The sequence below is a fragment of the Ptychodera flava genome, chromosome 1 (assembly GCF_041260155.1).
Source record: "Ptychodera flava strain L36383 chromosome 1, AS_Pfla_20210202, whole genome shotgun sequence".
In the NCBI taxonomy this organism is placed as follows: domain Eukaryota; kingdom Metazoa; phylum Hemichordata; class Enteropneusta; family Ptychoderidae; genus Ptychodera; species Ptychodera flava.
Window position 1 is genome coordinate 247,339 of NC_091928.1, and position 27,572 is coordinate 274,910.

Here is a 27,572-nt window from a genome sequence, read left to right on the forward strand (position 1 = left end):
AAACAGCAATGTTCATGTAAGAACAACCTGCTTGATTTCCATGGACTTTCTGGTCCGCCCATCACACTGGTATGTCTGTTTCCCCTCTAGCTACCGAAAATTCTTAGTAAAATTTCAAATTCAGTCTCAAAAGTTTTGAGTAAATTTCAAAATTGACTGTATTAATTAAATTGTCAGTTATCAACAAATTCCTTTTGTATGCCAATATAGCTCATCTCAGAATCGGACATACTTATATAAACACAAGATTTGGCAACACCCTGACAATTAAAAATAACAGAGTGTCTATTGACAGGCGCCTGTCAATAGACAGAATCCGGCTATTGACAGGCGCCTGTCAATAGACAAAAATTGGCTATTGACACGCGGGACTTTTTTCGCCATATTTCACCACATTTTAGCGAAATAAACTGTTCTTCTTCTATGTAAATGAAGAAGACCTTGTTCTGCCATGTAGTAATTACAAAATAAGTTCTAATACGTTGGAAACAGCACTGATTTACATTTACAAATTATTCTACGTGAAGTAATTCTTCAATTGCAGATACTATGATAGAAGAGTTCAGCACTGCCAAGATATGAGTATAGCACACTGAATTTTGAACCAGAGTTATGAAAATGACTAAACTGATGTGTCACAATAAGTTTCTTTTATTAAATCAATCGTTTCATTTTTTCTAAGATTGTAGAGACTAAAGGTTAAGGATATTAGTAACTTTAAACCAGGAAAAAATACCAATAAGTGGAAAGGATCAAAAGAAATCAACTTATTTATTTCTTTACATGTTACAAAACCAGAAAGTAACACATAATTCTTTAAGGCTAGTTTTACAAGCTTACTTGTCAATGTTTGATGATGAAAAGAAACAAAAAACCACGAATAAACCTCAAAGGCAACAAAATTCCAAGCATAGATTACACGATGGTTCAGAATGTTCATTTACAAAGTTCACTCTGACAGCTCAGGGATAGAAATACTTTTTTATTTCTTGTGGCAAAAGTTTGCCACCGGATATAAAATTAGGTGGCAATTATGAAAAATCTGGTCGCAGTTTAACATATCATGTGATCGGTATAATAAAACATTTTGTCATTGCCACATACTCATTCTAATTTATAAATTCTTGAAAATATGGTGAGTACACGTCACAAAAAGTCAACCAATACTGCAGGCCTCGAAAATTTTTTTCAAACTTACTAACCGTGGGACACGTGAATTTCAATTTTACTTGCCCGAGAGGAAAAATTACTTGCCCTAAATTTCTAATAGCTGTACCAGTAATTTGTAACAGAGAGCAAGAGTTTGGCCACATGAAGTGAATTCAAAGAGGGAAAAAACAGATTCAAACATGAACTACATTCTTGTTAAAATGAAGGACCATTACCAAATCTGAAATGTCGCAGAAGAAATGTGAGAATACTTAACCCTTTCACCCCCAGTTCCCTGTATACAGGTCCAACTTTACCATAGAAAACAATGTATTTGGGACAAACCATGGTGGTGAAAGGGTTAAGTATTTTCTGTAGATTTGGTCATCCAGAAAACATCTTTGAATTTGGAATTTTTCCACAACCTAATCCAAATTAAAATCTTTGCATAAGAGTTATAAGATTGTGTGATTTACAATGTGCATGGCTGGCTGCTGCTCTTTATTATCAAGCTGAGATCACAGACAACTGCTCTGCTAGTGTTTATCTGCCAATGCATACGCACATGTACATCTTCAACCCTTTTACCTGTTTACATGTTTGCTCACTGAGCACAGCTGTTTTATTTTGATAAATGTATTCGTCAAGAGAGCAGATTCAAGTTTCATTTTCGTTACTCTTCAGTGCAGATTTGCTTTCTGTAAGTGAGAGCCGATCCCTAACAACCAAGGTCACGTAATTTGAAACTGTCTGCATCTCACACACTACGTAGCTGCAATATGTGGCCTCCTTGGTCTGAGCCCGTTTCGACTACGATGTTAACTTGTACTTTTCAACTGGGTGTTGATTTAATTACGTTGAACAGTAAGCATTGCCGAGATCCATGGCTTCGAATAAGTTTACATCCATTTTAACCAAGCACATGGTGCAACGACACTATCCCGTGAAGCCGATCGATTGTCATACGAGTCATACACTTGCACAAAGAGAATGGCAACCACTGTCAAGAGCATACCACTTTACGGCACACATACAAAACAGTGAGTTCACTCCGTGTCGTCGGAGAGAACATGTCGCAAAACTCTATTTTTACGACTTTTTGTGTTTTACAAAAGCAAGAACGATTATTTTGCGATGTCGGGCGGATTTTCAAGGGTTTTCAGAAAAAACTTCAGAGAGTTGAAGGACTTACAATGATTGTAGGCGTGTACAGACCTAATGAAATACGTTTTCAAGCTTGAATTGTCCAGAGCTTAGTTGATTCAACCGCTGGTGCACTTGCCCGTCGGACGGGAAGCATATTGATTTTACTTACCCGAACGCAAAGTTCACTAGCCACGATCGTCGGGCGATAGGAATTTTTGAGCCCTGTACTGGCTAATGAATTGCAATTATTTATTATTATTTAATGATGGCTGCAGTTTGGCTTTGTTTTCAAAATGTCACAACATGCTTTTATCTTGTGCCGTATGACTGCATATGCGGCAATCACATAGGGCAACAACATGTTAAGTGTACAAAAGCTGCTGTCATCGATATGGAGATTAGCCAATCACAAGTTTGGATTCACGCTATGTTTTCATTCATGCCAAAATGTCGCAATTAGTTTGTTTGTTTTTTTTTGCTAATGAGTTTTTCCGCCGTCAGACAACGCGTGTTCCTTCAGTGTTCCTTCATTCAAGCCGTAGGATTGATACATGATGTTGATGATCCAAACTTTAGTGGCAGAAAAAAAATTTGGTGGCAGATTGAGTTTTTGGTGGCAAATGCCACCATTGCCACCGATTATTTCGAACACTGCAGCTGTACCGCGGCTACTTACTAAAAGTCTGTTGAAAAAGAGTACTAAAAACACGATTGGAACTAATTTGGGAAAATTGGATGAGAGTACATATTAGGAAAATGTAAGGAAATCGAAATTTTTACAGCTGAAATTTTACAAAATGATAGAATAGTGTACAATTTGAAATATTGTTCTCATCGAACAAAACAACGAAAACACAACGATTATTGCATACCTCTTTCATCGGATTCATTTTCATGAAAAAAAATTCATTTTGGTGTAAATGTACTAAAGAAACGGGACAAAATGCTTAGAATTTCTCAAATTGACGACGTTTGAGTCAGGGCACTCTTTAAATGTCCCTGACTTTTTCGTGAATTTAGGGCTTCATAAATACTAAATTGAGTCAGGGCAAATTTTATGAGTATGACCCTGACTGACTTAACTGTAAATCAATCGAACAACTTCATTTTGGTCGAGGAAAAGTGACAAACTGAGATTATTACTAGTGTTTCAGTAGGAAGGAAACTACAGACAAACTCTCATATTTTCATTCAAATATGAATATTGTTCATATGTTTTGAACAATATTGCATTAGATACTATCATGTACTGATTCTTACTCATAACATTTCAACAGCATCGTAAATTTTGAATAAGATTTTAAAGATGGTAAGCAAATATGGTGTAATATTAGAAAGATTTCTAAAATTCTTGAGAAATTTTGCCAATCCAATTATCCCAAATTAGTTCCAATCGTGTTTAAATATCGTTGTTTTTCAGGTCAACAAGTGATTGAATCAGAAACATGTGTCATGAAACAGTAAAACAACAACTGATAAATAAGTAACTTTTCTCAAGAGTAACTTGAAACGCCTCGCCTGAAAGAAAATTTCATGCCGTTTCACGGAAACTGACTGCGTATTCGAGCGCCACAGCCGGGCGCCACAGCAATGAACGGTCGGGGAATCCCCACGAAAAATCACTCACACGTATGCAGCATGGTATGTACTCGTCCAAAACATTGATTGCTCACTTTTTAGCTATATGATTCAGCCTGCCAAAATATTTTTATTTTGTAGATAAATAATCGAATTTCTTACTTTTTTATTTCATTTGTTAATGAAAAGTAATTTTAATATTTTTAGATGCTTTAAAAATTTCAAAACCCGCTAAAAAGCGACTATTTGGCCAAAATTCAAACGAAAAACAGGAAAACCAAGCTCGAATCATGGGCTATTTTTCTATGAATACTCTCAGTCTCTTTAAGCTTACGCATATTACTCTCGTCGATGCACGATTTTTGCATCGAAATTTTTCACTCATTATCGTTGGTATGACTTTGAAACTCCAGGAAGCGATTTAGAAGAAAGGGTTACCTTGAATTATTGAGTTTTTTGCTGATAATTTGCCAAATTAAATGAGAAAAAACACTACGCAAATTTCCACACGCCTTTCATGTTCGTGTGGTACAACATCATGAACATGTGATCATGGAGGTAGTAGGACACTGAGGTTTCTTGCACGGTTGCGCCGATGAAATGGAAAGCTGAAATTTTCGCTCGTAATTTTACAAACGAAATCGTAAATCCACTCAAAACTTCGTATTTTTTGACATATTTGAAACCCATGAGGAACGTAATTCATTCTCCCCTGCACAGTAAAAAGGAGATCGAAACGACATGCATGTCAGGACCAAACGCACGCATGATGTCCGTCAACATCCATCAATCTCGTAATTTACACTGACAGAACAAAAACAATATGATCGAGCATGGACGTTCTAACGTAAATGCATCATTGTCTATCGCATTTTATTGTAAGCCAATACACTCACACGTACGCTCTAAGTTCAATTATAATGTCAATTCAACACGATCTGGTATTTTCGCTGATAGTGAGTGTGCAACGTGAACATGGTGAATGGTATATGCCCAAATAACACTGATCACGTGGTGTGACAAAATAGTTTTACGGAAGTTGTTGACGGAAATTACGTCAATTTCGCCTCTCCAAACTCTATAAGCTTCCTCAGTTACGTAACTTCGTCGCTAAAAACTGTATAAGGTTCACCTAAGGTACTTGCACACAAATTTTCAAATCAATCAAAACAGCGGTTCTCAAGATATTAATTCTTGACCATTTTCACATTTTGTAAGCTCATTTGCATAATTTTGGCAATGCAGACTTCATTTGAACAAAAGCCCATCTATAGCCCAGGATGCATCCATACACCAAATACCAACCTGAAATGTGCAGCGGTTTGCGTGTTTTTGATGTTGACGGACATACCGTACGTACATACATACATACATACACACATACATACAGACGCCATCGACTTCAACTTATATGATAAACTCACATTGGTATAACCACGCAGTAAAAGTGTTAAAATCTGTGATTAGTTAGATTTTCATTTTCCATGGTAACTGTGGCAAAATTGGAACAGGTAACAGTATACCTTTAACCCTGCATATTCATTTGTATTCTGTCTATAATCTTACAAACACAAAGGACAAGGCTTACCGTTTGACATTGTAAGATGTATCCTCTTCAACAGATTCAAACAAGGCTACATACACAAATCCCGCAAGCATAAGGAAGAGCACAGTCAATGTGTGCGCTCGCCTGTAAGAAGATTAAAGTTATGTCACGTTTATCATTTGTCTAAATCATTGTTCTACCAATTGCTATACATTACAGTAAACCTATATTATTGCTTAATTTACGTATTGTAAGCTCTTGCTGTGAAATTTTAAAGCTGCATGTACCATGCATGGCAAATATTTTCTGTTTTAATAGCCATCAGGTAGTTCATTAGAAACACATTCAGAGGTCGCGCTAGGATTTTTGGCTGCGCATGTTTTTGACGCGTCCATAAAAAATGTCGCGTCGAAACATCAAAATCACGCGTAAACTTGAGTAATGGCCCATTTATTTGAACACTGTATGTAACAAGTTGTCACATTGACGTAGAAAGCCAGATAAGCTTTACATGTTTACATAGTGGGGTCATGCCCTTTACAAAATTAACGTTCAACACCTTGTCAACAATAAATCAAGTCTCGATATTTTACTGAGACTGGGAAAAATAAACAAACATGGTAAGTATTCTTCACATCTTTGAATAGGAGAAAAAGGTTAACTATACTGCATGTAAAACCAGCTTGACGGAGATACTAGAAGACAACTTTGCAGTCACGGAGAGACAAAATGCCCATGGAAATATCAGTATGGAGTCAACACAACATTTTAGTGTCTCACAACAACTGTCTTCAATCAACCTCATCATTTCTTCATTTGTGTTAAATGTTGTCACCGCGCGATTGATGTCGAAGTCTGCTAATGGCGGTCCGTGTATTGAAATTAGCATGAGTGTATTGACATGATCGTCTGTACGCCAAGATCGCCTGGCTGTCTGGATCCTACTTTGAGTGCTAAATCCCCGCTCACATGGTACACTAGACATCGGCAAAACAAGTGCCACATTTGCCAGTGATTTGAATGATGGGAAAATATCCCCGTAATCTTCGATGAGAACGCGACAGGCAACATCAAAGTTTCCAATGCCGTGTCCCAACAATGATCGCTTTACGGTGGCAAACTGTTCGCGCAATTGATTTCCGTCAAGCAGTGGCGCGATTGCCACACCAGCATCATTGACCTTTGGTGTTCCGAAGTAATCTGCCAACACTGCGATTTCGGCGATCGCGTACTCGTTCAAGTTTTCATTTGGATATAGTTTCGGACATTCAAAACCTTGTCAAGGCAGCTCAATAAATTGAGATCTTCCTCTGGAAAGCGACCCCTCAGACTTGTGGTGAGATGCGCGATAAAATCCACCCGTACTCGGCCGTAGGCTGCAACATTGGTGTCACTGGCATATGTCAGGAGGTGACCTCTGAAGTGGCGATTTGACTCCCGAAATTCCCGGTCAAAATTTCGTTCATTGACGCCTGACATTTGACCACGCTGTAATTCATCAAGGCTGGCAATCGTAGCGTTTACCATGGGTTTTACCAGCGATAAGTTAACATTTTCCCGCTGAAAGACCAAATTCAGTTGATCCATGATCGGCAGAATATCAGCCAATGTGTGCGTCCAAGCAATGAACGCGTACTGTTTTCGGACAATTCCGTCAGCAGTAGGATTAGTGCGAGCATCTTCAACGAGCTCCATGACAAGGGCTGGCCAATTGCTCTGAATTGATTTCACGGCGCGTGATAATGATAGCCAGTGCACAGAGCACAGTTGTCTTAGGCTCAAGAAATCAAGATTGTCGAGTGCGCGGTTAAGTTCCCTCAAACGTTCGTATCTCGAGGCAGAGTACTCGAAGTAATTGTACACAGAATTCACAGTACGTCGATACATTGCTACTTGTTCAACGCCCTTTGAAGCGTCCGACGAAGCAAAAGCGACTCGGTGAGCGGCGCAGTGGACTTGTGTCAAGTACGGGTTTACCCTACACATACGTACTCCCACTCCGTTATGGCGACCTGTCATGACCGAGGCTCCATCAGAGCCAAGACTGATTACCTTCCTTGAATCGATGTTTCGTCGCTCAAGCTCTGCAAAAATTGCTGCAGTCACCGTCTCCGCATTACCAGCTTGGATAGTAATATTACCCGGAAAAACGTTCTTCGGTTTTGCGTCCGCAGTAATTCTCAGAAACACGATAAGTTTTTTATCAATGGTCACATTTACAGTCTCGTCAACTATGACTGATATTAGCGGACTGGCGTTAATTTCAGGTTGAAGATCTTCGTTTATAACATAAGCGATTGCTTCTTGCATTTCAGAAACGCTACTGTGGTGTTTGTACAGGGGTGCCTCCAATAGTGCCTTGCAGTCGTTTTGTAGCTGAAGTTCGATAAGTGATGAAAACAAATCATCTGCCATTTCGTTTTTTGCCATCATATAAACCGTACAAATCATGCCAGCGTGCGAATCTTTTCTCCTATCAGCATTTTGCTTGACGACAGTTTCCATGCGTGACTTCAGCGGCTTAGATTTTACCGCAATTTTATTATCTTCTCTGTCTCGATGTCGTGTGAGCGTCGATCGCTGGAGGTCGCCACATCCTTCAACACTTGTGAAAGCATTATTCATTCCACTGCAACGGCATATAGAGCAAAACATTCGATCGACTTCATGGCCGTCAATTTTCAGTTTCTGTTTCTTCAACCACACGAACTCCGTCTCCCACTCGGGTCGGTACTTTCTCGCCATCGCGGATTTTGCTTTTCTCAGGAGGGCTGCTTGCGACCTCTTGGCTGGACATGTCAGAGGCCGAGCCAGGTTCGGGTGACTGTGGCGTGTCATTGTCTAGAGCCGGTGCCGCCCGTTCACTGGCTGGGCCGAAATTGAAGGAAAATAAACTGGATTGAATTTTCTTTGACATCGCTTCAATAATTCTCTGTTCACTACTAACAAACAATTTCGTTTGAATCTGTGCCTGCGAGATCCGTTAAATGTCATATTGGTCAAAAGACGTCCTTTATTACAATGTTGCAATCTTTGTGGGTTTTTATTTGAAATCACTAACACGTGCTTCACGATCCGACGCCGTAAAAGTCGCTCATCGATCCTCAGTTACAAAGCTGGTTCAGTCTCAGTCGACGTAATCTATTCAAAAATCCAGTTGCACTAATTTTTTTTGTAAACTGCAACAATTATTTCAGAGTTTGGGCGATGAAATAATGAATCAGATAAACAATCGATCTTTGTTATGGGGTCATGACGGGTCGCCAAAACAACGTAGTAATTATTCGTATCATCGTAAATTTTTGTACTTGACAAAAGTCCACTGTAGTCCATGAGCCAGACCCCTAAAATTGGTCGATTGGTACCATTTGGGTGGGCAAATTCCCTTGGACAGGTTTGCCGGTGCTGCCGCACCCCTAGCACGACCCCCAGGGTCTCTGACTAACAGACGAGTGAGGTGATGTTTGTGCCTAGCGGACGTGCGCAATACTGAAGGAGTTTATTTCAGAAAAAATAAACATGAAACGGCAATAAAATGACGCACTCCCAGGGGCAAACAAAGCCGGTGACCTCAATTTTTTTCTGCAGTAACCCTTGAGCTCCTTCCCCTGTCTACGGGCATGTAGAAATTATCGAAGTCTAACACGTATAAGTACGGCTAAAACAACCCTGAAAATGGGCGATTTCTGCCAAAATGCCTGGCAGGATAACATGCAGGAGAGCCAATCTTTTGCAGGCACATATTATGGGGCGGTTTTCTACTGCCTTGGCAGGATAACGGACAAGGGCGCTCGGCAGGAAAAGGGTTAATCTATATCGGCTAATCTATATCGGCTTGGCTAATTGAACATCTGGTTTGGCGAATAATGTTTCAGGGCTTCTAGCCAAATTTGCTACAAGATTTTGGAACCCAGGGGAAACACTGTAAACCTCTTTATCACATGAACTGACCCGAATTCCCACCTGTGTGATGTAGAACAGGACGGATAAGAAATCCGAATTACCCCTGTTGTACGTCATCAACCGGAACTTTTTTCTTGCATGGTACCGTTCATACATGCGGGTCGCGACGTGAACATAGACCGATTTGTCATGATCGATGCCGTGCTCTCATGACACTTTTTCAAAAAAGGTGACGCAATAGATCCACACATGGAAGCCATGTCCAGTGAAATTTTGAGTTGCTAAAACTATAGCTGTTCCTGAGAATCAAATGGGGATACCGTTGATCCAGTCGAGTCGCCTCGTAAGGCTCAATGTGGACGTCGTACCTGGCGATCCCGGTTGGCGATAAACCTGAAATCTTCACTTCACCTCAACAGTAGTTCAACTGAATAAATGAGTACAGTATAATCTTCGGGAAAGCGACATTCAGGCACAAGCATAAAGTTATTCGACTAACAACGATAAATTTCCTTCATCATACAAAAAATTCTGTAAATTCTTGCTCGGAATCAAACGTGTTGCGGCGTAAGGCTGTAGCGCTAGCGAAGACATCAACTGTTGAGCTGTATATGCATTGCAGTGCTGTGGAATCCGATGTACTTCGAAAGTTGACTCAGACAACACTCAAAACAGAGTTTCCGTCAAGTAAAATTAGGATGTATCTACGGGTGAGATATATGTCACTGCAAACATCAAAGTCCTTAAAGTGTATGTCCCGCATAAATTCAAAGTTAATTTTGCTTAAAATGAGCCATGCTATATGATTTTGCAATCCCTACTTTATCAAATAAGTGCATCACCCCAAGGAAACGATGCGGTTAAATATTATAAAAATGCAATATGTTGTGCGACTTTGAAGTTGGCTGCCATTTGGGTCGTTTCAGAATTCGCGGGCATTGCCACTGGAAATGACGTAACTAATAGAACATACGAGTGAGTGTGTTCACCTCGGCCATAGCGAATGCTTTACCGCTGTGGCTTCAACATGGTGAGAAGTTACACTTTTAGTGGCTGAAGTATACGCAGCCATTGCCAGTTTATTGCATTTAAGGATACCGTATTAGCCGCATTTGCCAAAATTACAAGAAAGGGTCGGAAAAGAGGCATTCAGACAAGTGTTTTCTGCGGTGCACATTTTCGAGTGCCGTGACTTCGCGTCAAATAAACACGGTTCGGCCGCCAGATGTACAGTAAGATAGACTTTAATTCCTGGACTTATTACATCAATTATGTAATCGCAATGCCGTACCAGTACGACTGTTGTCACCAGGAAGCGTTCGCGTGTATCATCATCAACTGTGGACAAGAGCGAGAACAGCAGCAAGACTGCGACAGGTTGCCCAAAACATGTCAAGGGGATGCGGGGGCCCGCGGAGAAGTATCGCCGTGTTTACATCCACCAGGACTGAAGGCCGATTCAGCTACTTTACGAAAGTGATTGTTAAATAAATAAATACAAGTACTACATCTCATTATGTGTGACTCTATAATTAGTAACGTTAGGAGATATCTAATTTATTCCTAAAAAGTTTACGTAGTGATTAACTGACTCTCTGCGAGCCTGAACTATAGGTTGTGTATAATACAGCACGGCGCTGCCAGTAACAGAGACACAACGTGTAGCAAAGTTTCATACTGTTGACGAAGCAGTCGCGTTGTCGTCATCTGTTCCCTTCTGCTCGACTAAGTCTCCCCTGAAATATTTTGGCCTCTTTGAGAATTTCGCAGTCATGAAACAATGAACACTGTGCTTTATATCGCTGACACTTAATCAAGAAAAAACCTGCGGAAGCGTAGCTGATCACTCCGTCACAGTCTGACACAGAAATGGCCAGCTGAGCCGCCCGGCCTCGGGTGCCAGTGTACCCGATATTTACATCATGTCAATTTTAATTTATCTCTTCCCGAGAATTTGGCTAGACATGTCTTCACGGTTGCATATTTTTAAAAGTGCCAATGTTCATGTGAGGTTTTATAACGCCAAACTGAAGATTTTTCGGCGAGAATACTACTTTGGTGTTTATGCTAACATGACCCTCAGCCTGTTCCACTTCCAGCTGTTGATAGGAAAGACGTGTGTGGACAATTTTCAACTTGATCTCTACTACATTTATCTACAAGCGTCACGGTGTAATTCAAATTTTTATATTACAGATTTTGAACGAGGCAATTTATGTTGAGAAGTAATAATGAAGTGGGATGGCAACTCCAGACTTTTATTCATATTTTGGTAGCTTGCGGTTGTGTGTACGGTAGTGCACTGGTGTGTTTGACTGTGGTCACGGTGGGCTTGTCATAGACGCGACGGTCAACAAGAGTTCCACTCTTGTTCTCGTTTAGGTTAAGGTCCCGACTGTTAAATTTGCAGGCCTGTAAATTCTGAACAGCTTTGTCATATCTTCTGTGAGGATGACATTCTCAGTTGCACTGCTTTCACTCATGAAATTATCACTATCTCCATAGTCAATGCACGATGTCACCATCACGGGTTCTATTAGTGACGTCACAGCTACTTACGCCAAAATGGGGCGAGCTCGGCAATTTCCGGAAAATGTCGCCATGATTGAAGTCGAAAAGTGCAACTTTTCCCGTGTTTTCGTCAAAATAACACAATACAACCGTCTAAAAACCGCTCAAATAAGCTTTGAACAGTTTGTGTGTAAATGTTTTTTTTATTAATACCAATTTCATTGACAACCAGAACTAGAGTATACGCCTCAAGTCAAACAAAATAACCTCAAAATGTGGTGGGACTCACACTTTAAGATGAAAACATTGACGACCGAGATCGGGATTAACGAGTTGACACCGGCATGGCAGAGACCAGTGACGGCAGCGTTGTGGGCATAAACATGCAATGAGGTACACTCTGTGTGTCATCAAACGGAATCTTTCGCGCTCGCCACGGTCGTAAACTTGTGTGATATTTTGAAAAGCAACGGAATCTCTGACAATGAGAATTACTGTTTCGATCATGTCGTTGCATTTACTTCATAAATCTATTTGTAAATATTCTGAATAACTCTGAATACTATGGCTATCCGTCGCTAGCACGATTATGTCCACTGTACCGATGGCCAACTTGCCTTGGCATCGGTACAGCGCCAGACAATGATTGACAGGTTCACGTGACAGAATCCATATGTCTGGTTGGTGGAGATACCATTTGATGTAGCAAATTTCAGCTTGATGGGATTTATGAATGAAAGTATCTCCTGGGTGATGGGCCGCTTTACTCTTTAAATGAAAGTAATCCGCGTAAGTAAAACACAAATCGCGACGAAATTCATGCAATTTGTTGTACGATAATTTTGATCCATTCACGTCAAAAGAAAAATAAGAAGACTGTTCATGTGATAAATATATAATCCCATGGTATTTTTTTGTTTGACGTCATCGTATACGAGTGTTTTTCGCGGAGCCGTACAACTTCGAGCCGAACATGGGATTAGTGTATATAAGAATCACACACACTATCTAGCCCTGCGTACAGGTCTATGTGTTCCCGGCGTTATACGGCCTCCACCACAGCCCTGCAACGGTTCGTGGAGATGACTGGAGACTCTGCGGTCCGGATCCGGACCGCAACAAAAAATAAAACGGTCTTTTTGGCCGAAATTCTGCTCTATCACCATCGAGGCAAAATCCTTTCCCTGCCTACCTTTACCTCCTAACCAACCCCAGAATAGATGCGATTAACTTCTCCTTATGTCCAAAACCGCTCGTTTTCTGAAACGCAACGTACTCGACAAGTTGTTTACCCATGGAGATCGCCATTTTGAATCTCGCTGCAGAGTCCCCAGTTATCTCTATGGACCGTTGCATTGTTCCAGGGCTGTGGTGGAGGCCGTATAACGCCAGGAACACACAGACCTGTACGCAGGGCTAACACACTATCACACTCTTCAAGAAGTTCAAGAACAAATTATGACTAAACAAAATCAAGATATATTCCTACCAGAAATAGCTACTGGTTCCATCGTCATACACATGTGATTGTTTTTCGGCGAAGGGTGTTGATTTGGCCTTTACAGTATGTCCAACGCAACCACACTGTGAACACACAAAGGCTACATCATCCTGTGTGTAATGATGATGTGACAAGCCATCAGTTGACCCGACAGTAGTTTGGAAATTGTTTGATGAGTTCGAATTTACGTGTCCATCCATAATATTGTAATGTGCTACCTCCGTTGGAAGGTAATGCAAGGTCGAAAGGCTGATATCGAACCGATGAGTGGCGAGTGTCTGACTGCGGAGGTAGTCCTCCAAGGGTCAATCATCACGCCACCAGGCGAAACAATGAACTGAAAGGTCACATTTCTGGTAAACACATTCACAAGCTGAAATCGATAAAATATCCTTATGTTAAAGTTTTTCAATGGAAAAAAATGCTAAACTTATATTTAACCGAAAAAACTAGCTGTTTTGTATTTCAAAGCGGACTTTGAAACGACAACGCCTCATGGCGATAGACGAACCTACATTGTACTAAAGTTAAACTTTGTTCAGTCTCTTCATAAAACCAGCTGTGGTCATAGCGTCTCGTCGAAATGAGACGGCGCTGCGCAGAAAGTACGACAGACAGGGGAATGGATCAACGAGCGTAAAGTTGGCGTCATACTCATACTCATCCTCAGCCTCAGGGGTCACTCGAAAATGAGGATGATGATGACGCTACAGCGTCAGCTTCACCGGCGTCAGATCAGATTATTCATGCGTCTAATGGAATGATAAGGGAGCCGTCATTATTTATGGCCTGGGGGGGGGTCACTCAAAAAATCGAAAGCTACAAGGGGAGTTGCTCAAAAGTGGAGAACAAGAAAGGGGGGGGGCTACTCAATTTTGTTGACATGTATTGAAGCATTTAGTGGAGTTACGAATTAATACAACAATAATAGTAAAGATATGTATATTCATACCCGGTATTTGTGTACACACACACACACACACACACACACATAATATATATATATATATATATATATATATATATATATATATATATATATATATATATATATATATATATATATATATATATATACTATGTGTTTCACGTTATTGTGATCTTCAGACGAGAATGATCAGCTATTCAACGTGGCAAGCCTTATGTTAGAGGCTAGTACTGAGTACATTTTTCAGTATTTCCTGATTAAAGATTGATATACTTGCCTGATCATTAATGAGAAACGTCTGCTTTCTATATTCTACATTGTATAGGTTACCGATAGGGGAAAATGTGTAAAGCAAGCTTTTTCTGATGCTATGAAGTTTAAAGCCAGTTGAATGCCTTGACAACAAACCCATCTTTTATTGCAGGAAAATAATAATAAATAATAAATGTGAATAAATGTATGTCTGTCGCTATCTTTTTGGTTTCAAAAAATATAGTTGAAATCAGTGAACTGAAATGTAAGTTTTGGAATACTGGCTCAGATTTATTTTCCTTTGAGTTTTTTATTCGAAAAAAATACTCCCCAAGTGCCACCAAATAACACCATTTTAATCTCTATTTTTCAAAAGCTCCAATGGCAGGAGGGGGGACATCCCCCTCCTGACCTCCCCCCGCGACCGATTATGCGGTCTCTTGTGGTACTTTTGCACCACATCTTCCCCCTCTTGAAAAAAAATCCTCCAGAATAACTGCATGTCACCAGAGCACTGGATACAGACCTGTACATCAGCCCCTGCCACAGCAATTGGAACCTCCTTCCGACAAAGACCTATACCACAGGGTTTAATCAGGGTGTGTACAGGGCCTGTCGCAGCAGCAATCCATTTTACTATATAGATATTTAACTTTCCCAATTTTTTATTGGGGGGGAGGGGGGGGTCACTCAAATTTTCTGTAGCAGAGAGGGGGGTTACTCAAACACGTCATGGTTGGCAGGGGGGGGTTACTCGAAATTTTGGAGTTTCAAAAGCAATTCCTCCGACCCCCCCAGGCAGTAAATAATGATGGCTCCCTAAGTGTAAACAAAGGGGCCAAAGTCCCTGAAGCTACTATAGACATGGATACAAAATTAAGTATTTCCTGACTGTATGAAACTATCTCACTTAGTATAAGGTCATCCTAGGGACCTGTAAACCAAATATTAAAACTGTCTGACCAGCGGTTTTGAAAAAACAAGCAACTCAACAGTTGACAGAGTTCTGCTGTGTTATGTAGAGAATAACGTTTTGTGACACATGTATTGATGAAGAAGGTGGATATCTTTGATAGCTCATTTCAGGATGGCCTGACCGAAAATGGAAAAAAAAATTCCATAAAAATACAGATTTGCATATTTCATCACAATTTGAACAAATCTAAGTTGGGTTATCCCTAGGGACCTGTATACCAAATAACAAAGCTGTCTGACCAGTGGTTATGAAGAAGATTTTTTACCAAAAACGCCTTTTTTGGTGCTAATTTGCATATTTTCAGCAATATCAAAAATTAATAAAAAAATTTTCTTAAAATCATAAATTTTATCCACACAACAAATATCAAATGAGTAAGTACTGCAGTTCTCAAGATATTTGAGTGGACGGACGCCTCACAAACAGACATACATACATACATACATACATACATACTGACTGTGCACGCCAGACGGATACCCATCCCAATAGCTTCGATAGACTATATTAGTCTATAGTAGCTAATAAACGAGAGTTAATTACATTCTAATTAAAGTAAACAAGACTTGCTTAAATCAATATTTTCGTCATAAAAAAACAGCATATCTGTCAGGTTATAAAGAATCTTAACCCTTTCACCCCTAGTTCCCTGTATACAGGTCCAACTTTACCATAGAAAACAATGGATTTGGGACAAACCATGGTGGTGAAAGGGTTAAGCTCGTTATCTTTTTATCAGTATTTTCATCCTATTAACCAAGCACATTTTAACTTTCAAATTAACATTGTAAGTAAGTTCTGTTGAATAAGTTGAGACTGTACGTACTCAGAGAAAGCACACTGAAGAGACAAATGTTTGAAACTTAAGAAGTTTAAGGTCATCAAAAGCATGATGTAACACTTTCATTGCACTGTTTACACAGATTGCATAATTGCTATAAATAGCACATGAGGAATCTTACAGCCCAGCTTTACCATAAAAACTGTATCACTTTGACCACTCTTTTAATTGACCACTCTATTTTTTTCCTCAAAAAGTAATTTTATTTTATCCTTACCAAGTCAACCATAAATGGAAATTAGAACTTTCTCTATCTCTATTTATTTGACCATCCTATCATGACAAACTATTTTGAGCAATTTCTTTTAGATAACATACAGGGCACAATAAATGACGGTTCAGAATATGTCAAAGTTGGGATTCAGGAAAGTTGCCTTTACATCTTTTAATCCTCCAAGATGGTAAGCATTTCACTATGAACTGTCAAAAAAAGTTGAACTTTCTGATAATTCGACACTAATTATTATTTTGGCTTTGATGATTTCCTAATTAAAGGGATATAGTCGTCGGAACTGCGCTCAAAGGTCGTATGGGACCCATACCACCCATGGCAACAATGTATCCAAGGCACAATGGTGATTGATGAAAGTTAAAACATATCTGTCATAATCTATCATCGTATAATTTAAATGTTGCAGCTATGATGATGAGGTGCATCTTGATATCGTGCACTAAATACATTGTTTGTAAACAAGAATCTCGCACAGGCGCAGTTCAGACGACTATATCCCTTTAATTCAATTATTTAAAATCATATTAATTATTTTTTTCTGGGTGAATTGATAGGGTTTATACAGTACAAGAATTACATACAAAGTAAGTCAAATTTTGATCAAAAATGACAAAAAAATTCCTTAAAAATACAGATTTTCATATTTCATCATGATTTGAACAAATCTAAGTTGGGTTATCCCTAGGGACCTGTATACCAAATAACAAAGCTGTCTGACCAGCGGTTATGAAGAAGAAGATTTTTTACCAAAAACGCCTTTTTTGGCATTAATTTGCCTATTTTCAACAATATCAAAAAATTAAAAAAAGTTGTTTCTCAAAATCATATTTTTCATCTACACAAGAAATATCAAATCAGTAAGTACTGCGGTTCTCAAGATATTTGAGTGGACGGACGCCTCACAAACGGACATACATACATACATACATATATACATACATACATACAGACTGACGACGGACGCCGGACGGATACCCATCCCAATAGCTTCTATAGACTATAGTCTATAGTAGCTAAAAACGACTTTAAAAATGTGCTCCAAGTTTCACATCACTGTAACTGTTAATCAAAACACAATGGGGTTTGTATTTTATAATATTTAGTCACCTCTCCTCTTAATATCCGTTTCTCATTATGTAGTTACAACGCAACATTTTAGCCCTTAATTGCCGAAGTTATGCTACCCGATGACGGATAAATGATAAAGTTCACCCATAAATTGAAGAAAACAACAACTCCATTCTTTCTCAACTTTCTTTTTGAATCGTAAAACTGGTTCGCAGGTAATATTTTATCGTTAGAATATCTCATACAGACAAGTTTTTAGCTCCCACTAAGCCATATCAATCAATCAATAAATCTTTATTTACTCGACACATACTAACAGAGAGTATGGTATGGTACATCAAGATGTGTTACAAATGTAAGTGAACAATACAGAGGAAGAAAAACAACCGTTCATCTCTGTAATAGGAGAAACATGCACTAATTACATTCATTGGAGCTGCTTGAGCTCAGTGTAAACATGTGCTCTTTAAGAGAACAGTAAAAGTCTGAACGACAAATGAACAAAAGTTACCAGGACATTTTTCAGCCCGGAGCTGCTGGAGGGTTCAGCATACATTTGTATTCTTTAGAAGTACAGCTAGATCAAGAACATTTTGTTCCATTAACTTTTTGACAACTTCTTCTTTTTCTAAGAGACTATAACATTTACAAAAATCTGTACCACTAATTGTCCCAATAAAATTCTTTCTGAAGTATGATTTTTACATGAAAATAATAAATGAAACTCATCATCAATTTCATTATAATCACATCTCTGACAGATTCTTTCACTCAAAGGTAATCTAGGTTTACTTTTTCTTCCCATTTCAATACGCAAGTTATGGTCACTCAATCTGAATTTGGACAAATGTTTAGGGAGTGTAAAGTCAGACAAGCAATCTGAGTAATTTTCGAAGACAAACTCAGTTTTGAAAATTCTATATGTACGTAATTTGTTACCATTTCCATTTTTTCTTACATCATCAAACAGATTTCTCCTCCATGAACCCAAATATTCACTTGTAAGATTTTCTTTTATTTTCTTCTTCAGTTGACAATATGATTTCACTCCCAATGAACTGAAAACATGCATATGATTACAATCCCCCAAATTGCGATTAATAAATTTCACCCAAGGAGATTGAATTTTTCTGTTTTCTGTGAGTGCCTTTTTAAGAATGTGATTTGAAGGCAAACTGTTCAGTCTACACCAATATCTTATAACAGACATATAAAGTGAGATCTTTAATGGTAGTCTACCCAACTCAGCTATAATGCCTTCCAAAGGAGTACGTTTACTGACTCCTAGAATAAATCTGTAAAACGACATACAAAGACTTTCAAGACAATTATCAGTACTAGTGATTTCTGTTGCCCAAATTTCAGAAGCATATGAAAGAATTGGAACAATCAATGTGTCAAAAAGTTTTAAGCAAAGTCTAGGATTTAACATTCTTTCACATAAAATTGACCTCTTTATGCTGAATAAAGCTTTCATTGCTTTGTTTTTAAGATTATTCTGGTTTTGTTTGAATTTGGTGTAAGAAGAACACCAACATATGTAAAATGTTTCACTGTTTCAATCAAATTGTTTTCAAAATAAAATTGCACATTGTTTATGAAATGATTACTCTTGTTAAATACCATTGTTTTTGTCTTATCTACATTAACTGTGAGACCCCATAATTTACTATAAGAAAGTAACTTATTCAGACAATTTTGTAAACCTTCTGCAGATTTTGACATAAGTATTAAGTCATCAGCATACAAAATACAACTCATTTTATGGTCTCCAATATCTATTTGGAAATCAGACATATCGCCAAAAATACCTGGGAGATCATTCAGAAAAATATTGAATAAAGTTGGTGAAAGGTTACAACCTTGTTTAACACCACACGTAGAAAGAAACCCATCAGAAATACCTTTTGGTAGTTTTATTTTGTACTGAGTGTTATCATACATAGATTTTACAACATCATAGAAACCACCAGTTATTCCCAATCTCTGCATTTTAAGAAATAATCCTTTTCTCCAAACAGAATCAAAAGCTTTTCTAAAGTCTACAAAAGCTATACATAAAGCTTGTTTGAGCTTGAGTTTTTCAAACTTTTAGTAGAAAACATTTTATCAATTACAGTCTTTAACAAAAATACACAGTCTGAAGTACGTCTATTCTTTCTAAAACCAAATTGATAAGGTGAGAAAAGATCATTGACCTCTAGATACTTAAAGAGACGCTTGTTCAATACCGATGTGAAAAGTTTTGATAAACAACTTGAAAGTGTGATTGCTCTGTAATTGTTTGGATCACATTTGTCCCCTGATTTGTGAAGTGGAACTAACAATGTTGATTTCCAGAATGCAGGAAATTTACCACTATCCAGTATATGATTAAACCATATGTATATATGGCAATGGAAGCTATTCTTAAAGGCTAGGGAAATGTCTGTATGTCTGTATGTCTGTCCGTCAACATAAAAAACTCCAAAGCCGCTGTACATTTCAGCTTGATATTTGGTGTGTACATGGATGATGGGCTGTAGATGAGATTTTGTTCAAATGAAGTTGTCATTGCCAAAAATATGCAAATTAAGTGAAAAAATGTAAAAACAGTCAAAATTGAAAAAACTAAATAACCACTGAGCAGATTACATGAAAAATTAGCATGTAAGTACTTTGGGCTGACATGAAATGATTGTGCACATCTTGGGTCAGTATCTTGGACTTGCTATTTTTCATGAATTTTTTTGTAATTTTCTCCCATTTTTGGTCAAAAAATCTTCTTCTCGAAACCACAAGTCCGATTGATTTGAAACTTGGTATGGAAGTGCATAGGAGTGACCTTTCCCAAATTTGGGCAAATCTTGGTGAAATTTGCATATTTTTAGTTTACACGTTCATAGACTCCCATGTATAAGACAGATCTCCATAGACTCCCATGTATAAGGCCACGAAAAATAGAAATTTAGTTTCTCATCATATTCATATTGCATATGAATTGCATATGAATATTGAAAGTCATTACACATTTTTACTTCATCCAAATCCTAATTTGCATATTTAATGACCTTTTGAAATTAAGGATATATATTTGAAGTTCCATGACCAAAATTGATGAAACTTGCTATGTACATTAAAGATACTGTGATAGAACATTATTAAATGTCATTAAGCATTTTTACATTAATTTCATGTAAATTTAATTTAATTTGTGTATTTAATGAACTTTCCTTATTAGGGATATATACTTGGATTTATTTGATCACAGTTGGTATAACATGCTATGTACATTGATGATTATACTTTACTTTACTTTACTTTACTTTATTGCTCAACAACACACTCAAGGAGTGCGGTAAGGCAAAAATTACAAAACTCAGGAAACACTGGATGAAGCTGCTGCTGGGGGAGGAACTAACGTACAAGAAATAAATTTGGCAAGAGGTAGTTTGTTTTCGTGAGTAAAGATATACATGAACTTTTCTCTATCATTCAAATCAAGAAAGCCAGGATTATACAAACTAGTGGATGAAAATAGACTATCTCGATAAGCTCTGTATTTTGGACATTCTATCACAAAGTGAAATTCATCCTCAACTAAAGACTTACAATGCTTGCAGAATCTTTCATTTGCAGGAACTTTTGGAATTGACCTTCTACCCAGTTCTATTTGTAGGTTGTGATCCGAAATTCTTAGTTTTGTCAGCCACCTCCTATAGGTAAGTATCTAGCAAGTAACTTTCAAATTCAAATTTTGTCTTAAATAGTCTGTAAGTTTGGAGCTTATTCCTCTGCATTCCACACTTCCTTGTATCATTATGAATGTTTCTCAACCATGTTTGATCATAAGTTTCACATAAACTATCATATACGTTATTAACTGTGGAATTGATATTGCAAACACAAGACCATATATCACTCCCACTGTAAGAGTTCAAAATGCTTTGTATATAATTAGACCAATCTGAATTCAACCTGGATGTATAAGCAGATCTCAGTAAGATGTCATCTGACAAAACTAATCTATGCCAGTATTTGAGCATGTGCTTTATCACCATAAAGTGAATTGGATATCTACCCAGCTCTCCAACAACACCATCAGACGGTGCATGTTTAGAGACTCCTAGGATAAATCTATAAAAAGATATACTAACATCATTGAGAAAGTTACACTTGTCATTAATTTCATGTCCCCATATTTCACAGCCATATGTCATAATAGGAACAATTAAACTATCAAAGAGTGATAATGCAACTTTTACAGAAAGTGAACCATTCTGAAGGCCCTTACGAAGGCTGAAAAGAGCTTTCAATATTGCCTTCAATTTAAGATTATGAAAATTACCTTTGAATCTACCATTTGGGGTAATGACAAAACCAAGGTAACAGTACTCTTTCACTAAGTCAAGAGTCACTCCATTGTAAGTGAGTGTATATAACTCCTTTTACAAGATGATTACTTTTGTTAAACACAATAACTTTCGTTTTCTTTATGTTAATAGACAATTTCCATTCACGACAAAAACTATGAAGTTTATCTAAGCAGCTTTGTAAGCCTGTTTCAGATTCTGAAATCAATAAAAGATCATCAGCATACATTAGACAATTGATAAGGAGTTTACCAAGTTTGATAGGACAGTCCTGACTGGAACCATATGTACTGGGAAGATCATTTATAAAAATATTAAACAAAGTTGGACTTAAGTTACACCCTTGCTTAACTCCTAAATTGGAGTCAAATTCTTCAGTAAAGCAGTTGTTACTTTTCACACAATACTTAATGTTGTCGTACATGGACTTAATTAAGCTATAAAAATTACCATTAATGCCATATTTCTGTAATTTCCAAAGTAAATCTGTACGCCAAACCCTGTCAAATGCTTTCTGAAAATCTACAAAACAACAATAAAGGTACCTACGACTGGGACTACAGCTTGACTGAGAAAATTTCGCATAGACATGTTGATCGATAGCAGAACGCAAAACAAGAAGATTATCTGCAGTTCTCCTCTTTGCTCTGAAACCAGACTAGGTTATACCAATATAGGAAGTCATTTCGCATTCAAGTTTTCATGTCAGCTAATTTATAGTTTGCATATATAATGAGCTTTCAAAGTTTGGAATATATAGTTTGAAGGACTTGACCAAAGGCAATTACACTTGCTATATAAAGTGGTGATACAATGACAGCAGTCAAAGAAATTAATTATTTCTATTTCAGCTAATTGCCTATTTTAATACTTAATGACCTATCGAGTTTAATCTGTGGTGAATATTGTTCATTATGTTGATCATTATACTTTCAATGAAGTTGCAAACATGTGGCAAAGGTTCAAATTTACAGATAACTGCAATATACGTGAAACATGTGAGCATTTACAGTTCATATCTGGTCCTTGAAGTGAGTTGATTAAGATCTACTTCTTATTTGAATTCTGCAGGTGAAACCTCAAATGACCTTTGGAATTTGACCTCTATAGCACTATTGGTATGAAAAGTCATATCTTTTGGCACAGTATGGTTATTTGCTCACGTGTTGACACACATGAGCATATGTCGCAGCGATGTCTGTCTGTCTGTCTGTCTGTGTGTCTGTCTGTCTGTCTGTGTACTCAATATCTCAAAAACGGGTGATCAGATCAGTATCAAATCTGGTACATAGATTCAGTTTGCAAATGGCAAGAACTGATTAGTTTTTGGTGGGTGTGGCTTGCTTACTTTTAGCTCATTTGCATAATTAATGATTTTAGAAAAAAACGATGTTTATTGACAACGACTGCAAACAATTTAATGAGATTTGCTACAAATGTTGATCACACCAAGATATATCAGCTTTGAAAGATATTAAGGGATGAAGTGAAAGATAATTACTAATTTGCATGTTTAATGAAATTTCCTAATTAGGAGTATATCTGAATTTACTCGATCAAAATTGACGAAACTTGGTACACATATTGAAGATACTATGATTTAACATTATTGAAAGTCATTAAGCATTTTTACTTCATCCAAATCCTAATTTGCATATTTAATGACCTTTTGAAATTAAGGATATATATTTGAAGTTACATGACCAAAATTGATGAAACTTGCTATGTACATTAAAGATACTATGATAGAACATTATTAAATGTCATTAAGAATTTTTACATCAGCCAATTCCTAATTTGCATATTTTATGAACTTTCCTAATTATAGGGGTATTTATCTGAATTGACGAGACCAAAGTTGATGAAACTGGCTATGTACACTAAATATACTATGATAGAACATAATTGAAAGTCATTAAGCATTTGCATATTTAATGAACTTTCATAATCAGGGATATTTATCTGCATTGACTACACCAAAGTTGACGAAACTTGCTATGTACATTAAAGATACTATGATACAACATTATTGAAAGTCATTAAGCATTTTTACTTCATCCAGCTCCTAATTTGCATATTTAAGGAACTCTTGAAATTAGGGATATATATTTGAATTTACATGACCAAAATTGATTAAACTTGCTATGTACATTAAAGATACCGGTACTAGGGTATTACGTAGGCTAACATTGAAAGGCATTTAAGCATTTTTGCTTCAGCCTATTCCTAATTTGTGTATTTAATTAACATTCCTAATTAGGGATATATACTTGGATTTATTTGATCAAAGTTGGCATAACATGCTATGTACATTGATGATTATACCAGGTTATACCAATATTGGAAGTCATTTCGCACTTAAGTTTTCATGTCAGCTAATTTATAGTTTGCATATATAATGAGCTTTCAAAGTTTGGAATATATAGTTTGAAGGACTTGACCAAAGGCAATTACACTTGCTATATAAAGTGGTGATGACAGCACTCAAAGAAATTAATTTTTTTTATTTAAGCTAATTACATATTTGAATACTTAATGACCTATAGAGTTAATCTGTGGTGAATATTATTCATTATGTTGATCATAACACTTTCAATGAAGTTGCAAACATGTGGCAAAGGTTCAAATTTACACATAACTGCAATATATAATGAAACACGTGAGCATTTACAGTTCATATCTGGTGAAGTCATGTGAACATCAATCAAACGTACAAGGTTCTTTGTACATGTATCAACACAAACACATCACTTATTAATTAATTTCTTTGCATAAATTATCTCCATTCTAATTAGCACCTGGCATCCCAGCTAGCCTGTATCTTAAAACCCAATGCATTGCAGGCTTTATCTAAGATGTCATTAAAATGCTTAGTGGCTGAGTTAATGTCAGATTTGTTATTACCAATATTAGTACTCAAAAATTCTGCAAAATCTTTTTGTAGCTCATCTGATGCTAATCTATCCGTGTAATTAAAAACAGATAACTTATCCCATTTCCATTTTTGGGGCATTTGTAACAAATTCACAGTATCTTTAACACTGCTTGGATTAAAATTTGTTAGTTTGAGAAGAGTAGAAATTTGACAGTGATCTGAGAAAATTGTGAAATTGTGTATTTTAAAATACTCAAAGTTATCGATGATGTCTGTTGTTGCAAGACCATAATCTACTGCACTGTTTCCATTCCAGTGGTAACATGTAAATTTTCCACAAATATCTCCAGGTAGTCTGCCATTCATAATTCTTGTATTTGTGGTTTTACATAAATCTATGAGGTTTCTACCATACTTATTTTCAATCTTATCCATATAGCAGCAATTAAGATGTGTATCAACAGAATATCCTGGTGGAACTGGTATATGATTTGAGAAATCATATATTGTCAATAAAATCTGGCAGTAATCCTACTCTGGCGTTAAAATCCCCTAAAATCATGACAGATCCAGAACAGCTATATTTTATGATCAACTGTTCTAAACGTTCGAAAAATGATTCAGACTTATGTTTGGAATTTTGTGGTGCATTGTAAACAAAGCAAATAAATATATCCTGTTGTAATCTGAAAAAAACTTTTGAAAGTTTGCACCACACGTACCATATCTTCCGCATCTGAATGAACCATTTTTACACCCTTCTTTATAGTATTTTTTACCAAAAGTGAAAGACCACCCCTCTGTTTTTTCTTTTTTCTGACAACAGAATAGTCATAGTATCCAGGAATGTTTGTTTACATTTCTAGACCAATGAAAACCTTGTGTTGCGTCCCCGTATTGCTGTACCACTGGATTAACAGGATGTTGAAAATACTGTCTTCTCCTGAAAAGGTTTCGGTTCACAACAAGGTTTGGAGCAAGCATATCCTTAATTAATATTCCTTACTAACAAAGCTGTACCCTGGTCATTTAAATGAACATTGTCATGCAAATGTGTTGCTGCATTGATATTGTTGTGATCCATAAACACTAAATTATTACGCATATCGCACATTTTATGCAGTTGTGTGTTTAAAGCATGGAATAATGAATTATTTTGTCTTGGAATGACTGATGAGATAAAAACTGTGGACTTTGGGAATTTATCTAATGTTACCTGAACCAACTCAGAATATTTGTTTACACATTCCTCTACAGGAATACCACTATCAATATAAGTACCAGCATGAATGACAATATTATTTATGTTGGAAGCTGACACAGATTGCATATAACTTGTGATTTGAGGAATATTACTTCCTCTAAGAGTTCTCACATGAGTATTCATGTACACCCTGGAAGGATTGATATCCTTCAGCATAGAGTCACCAACAATGAGTGAAGGATTGATATCTTCAGCAATAGAGTCACCAACAATGAGTGTCTGAGTCTTTCTTACAAACTTTACCCTGGGTGTTTTCAACAGTTGTTCTTCAGATGATTCATCTTCCCTTGCAAATGGATTCCTCTGCATTCATGAGTGGTGCGAAAGGGTTGGTTGATAGTTCCTGATATTTCCCTTTGTTGTGTCGAGGCTTCTCCTCTTTTTCCTTTATCAGCACTTTCATTCTGGCTTAAGAATTCTGTTTCAATTTTGAGCCTTGAGCAGTGAGTCGTTCATTTTTTGCATCTCTATAATGGTGTCCTGGAAATGTCTCTGTTGTTGCTGCTGGTTGTGTAGGATGGTATCCACCTTAATTTGAGATTGTTGCATCATTTCCTGTAATCCTTGGATAGACTTGTTAAGGTGATTAATTTTCTTATCCAGTTGCTTAATGTCATATCTCTGCAGTCAACACACTCACTTGCTTTCTGTGATGATTGCATGTTTTATCTCTGTGTACATTTGGTGATGTTTTTTCTGTCATCTTCAGAAGTTGTTGTATATGAGTGTTTTGCTGATTTAGATTTGATTCAAACGATCTTAACTTATTTGCAATGTCAGTGATGTTATGTCCATTTCTCATGAGTTCACAATACTTATGGTCAATTTGCTGAACAGTCTTGAACATGCCTGATAAGGGTTGCCAGATCCTGAGTATATTTATACTGTAGTTGGATCCTGCTTTTACTGATGATGGAGTATTTGTTTTCGTTACTTGTTGCCGTTTTGGAATATCTTAGATGGCGTGTTTTCTTTGTTGGACTTCTTCGGTGTAGAATTTTGCAGCTGTTGTTTTCTTCATATATTTGCTACTGTCTTGTGTGGTGACACGTGAATTGCCTGTTGATTTACTTTGTGTTGTGTGATCAGAAATGGTGTTGGTCAAATGATGTAATGACAAGGCAGGTATTGGACTATCAGAGCTCACTGATGATGGCTGAGTTGGTGATTCGGTTTGCTGTTCTGTGGTTGTGTCATTGCTCCATTGAATGATTGATGACATTTGATGAAGGAGTTCGAGAGATTAATGGCCCATAACACAGACAGACAGACAGACAGACAGACAGACATACATATTACAGACACACATACAGACTAAAAACGCCACCCTATGACAATGGCCCACTTAGGTGAGCTATGCCCACCGCGTGGGCCAAAAATTAGCTGAAAATATAAAAGCTACTCTCAGTTAGTCAAATCCGAAACCGAATCCGAAACTGAGTCCAACTTC

At 37.3% G+C, this 27,572-nt stretch overlaps 1 protein-coding gene across 1 annotated transcript in view; it reads right to left on the reverse strand.

Annotated features, from left to right (window-relative positions):
- Positions 1–13,680, reverse strand: part of LOC139136135 (phosphatidylserine synthase 2-like) — a 221,397-nt gene extending 207,717 nt beyond the window's left edge. Inside the window, exons 1-2 of the mRNA XM_070707625.1 lie at positions 13,323–13,680; positions 5,462–5,563 (exon numbers count right to left, since the gene is read on the reverse strand). Coding sequence (XP_070563726.1) covers positions 5,462–5,563; positions 13,323–13,534 — 314 coding nt within the window. The 5' untranslated portion in view covers positions 13,535–13,680. The remainder of the gene's footprint in view (positions 1–5,461; positions 5,564–13,322) is intronic.
- Between the last annotated feature and the right edge of the window lie 13,892 nt (positions 13,681–27,572).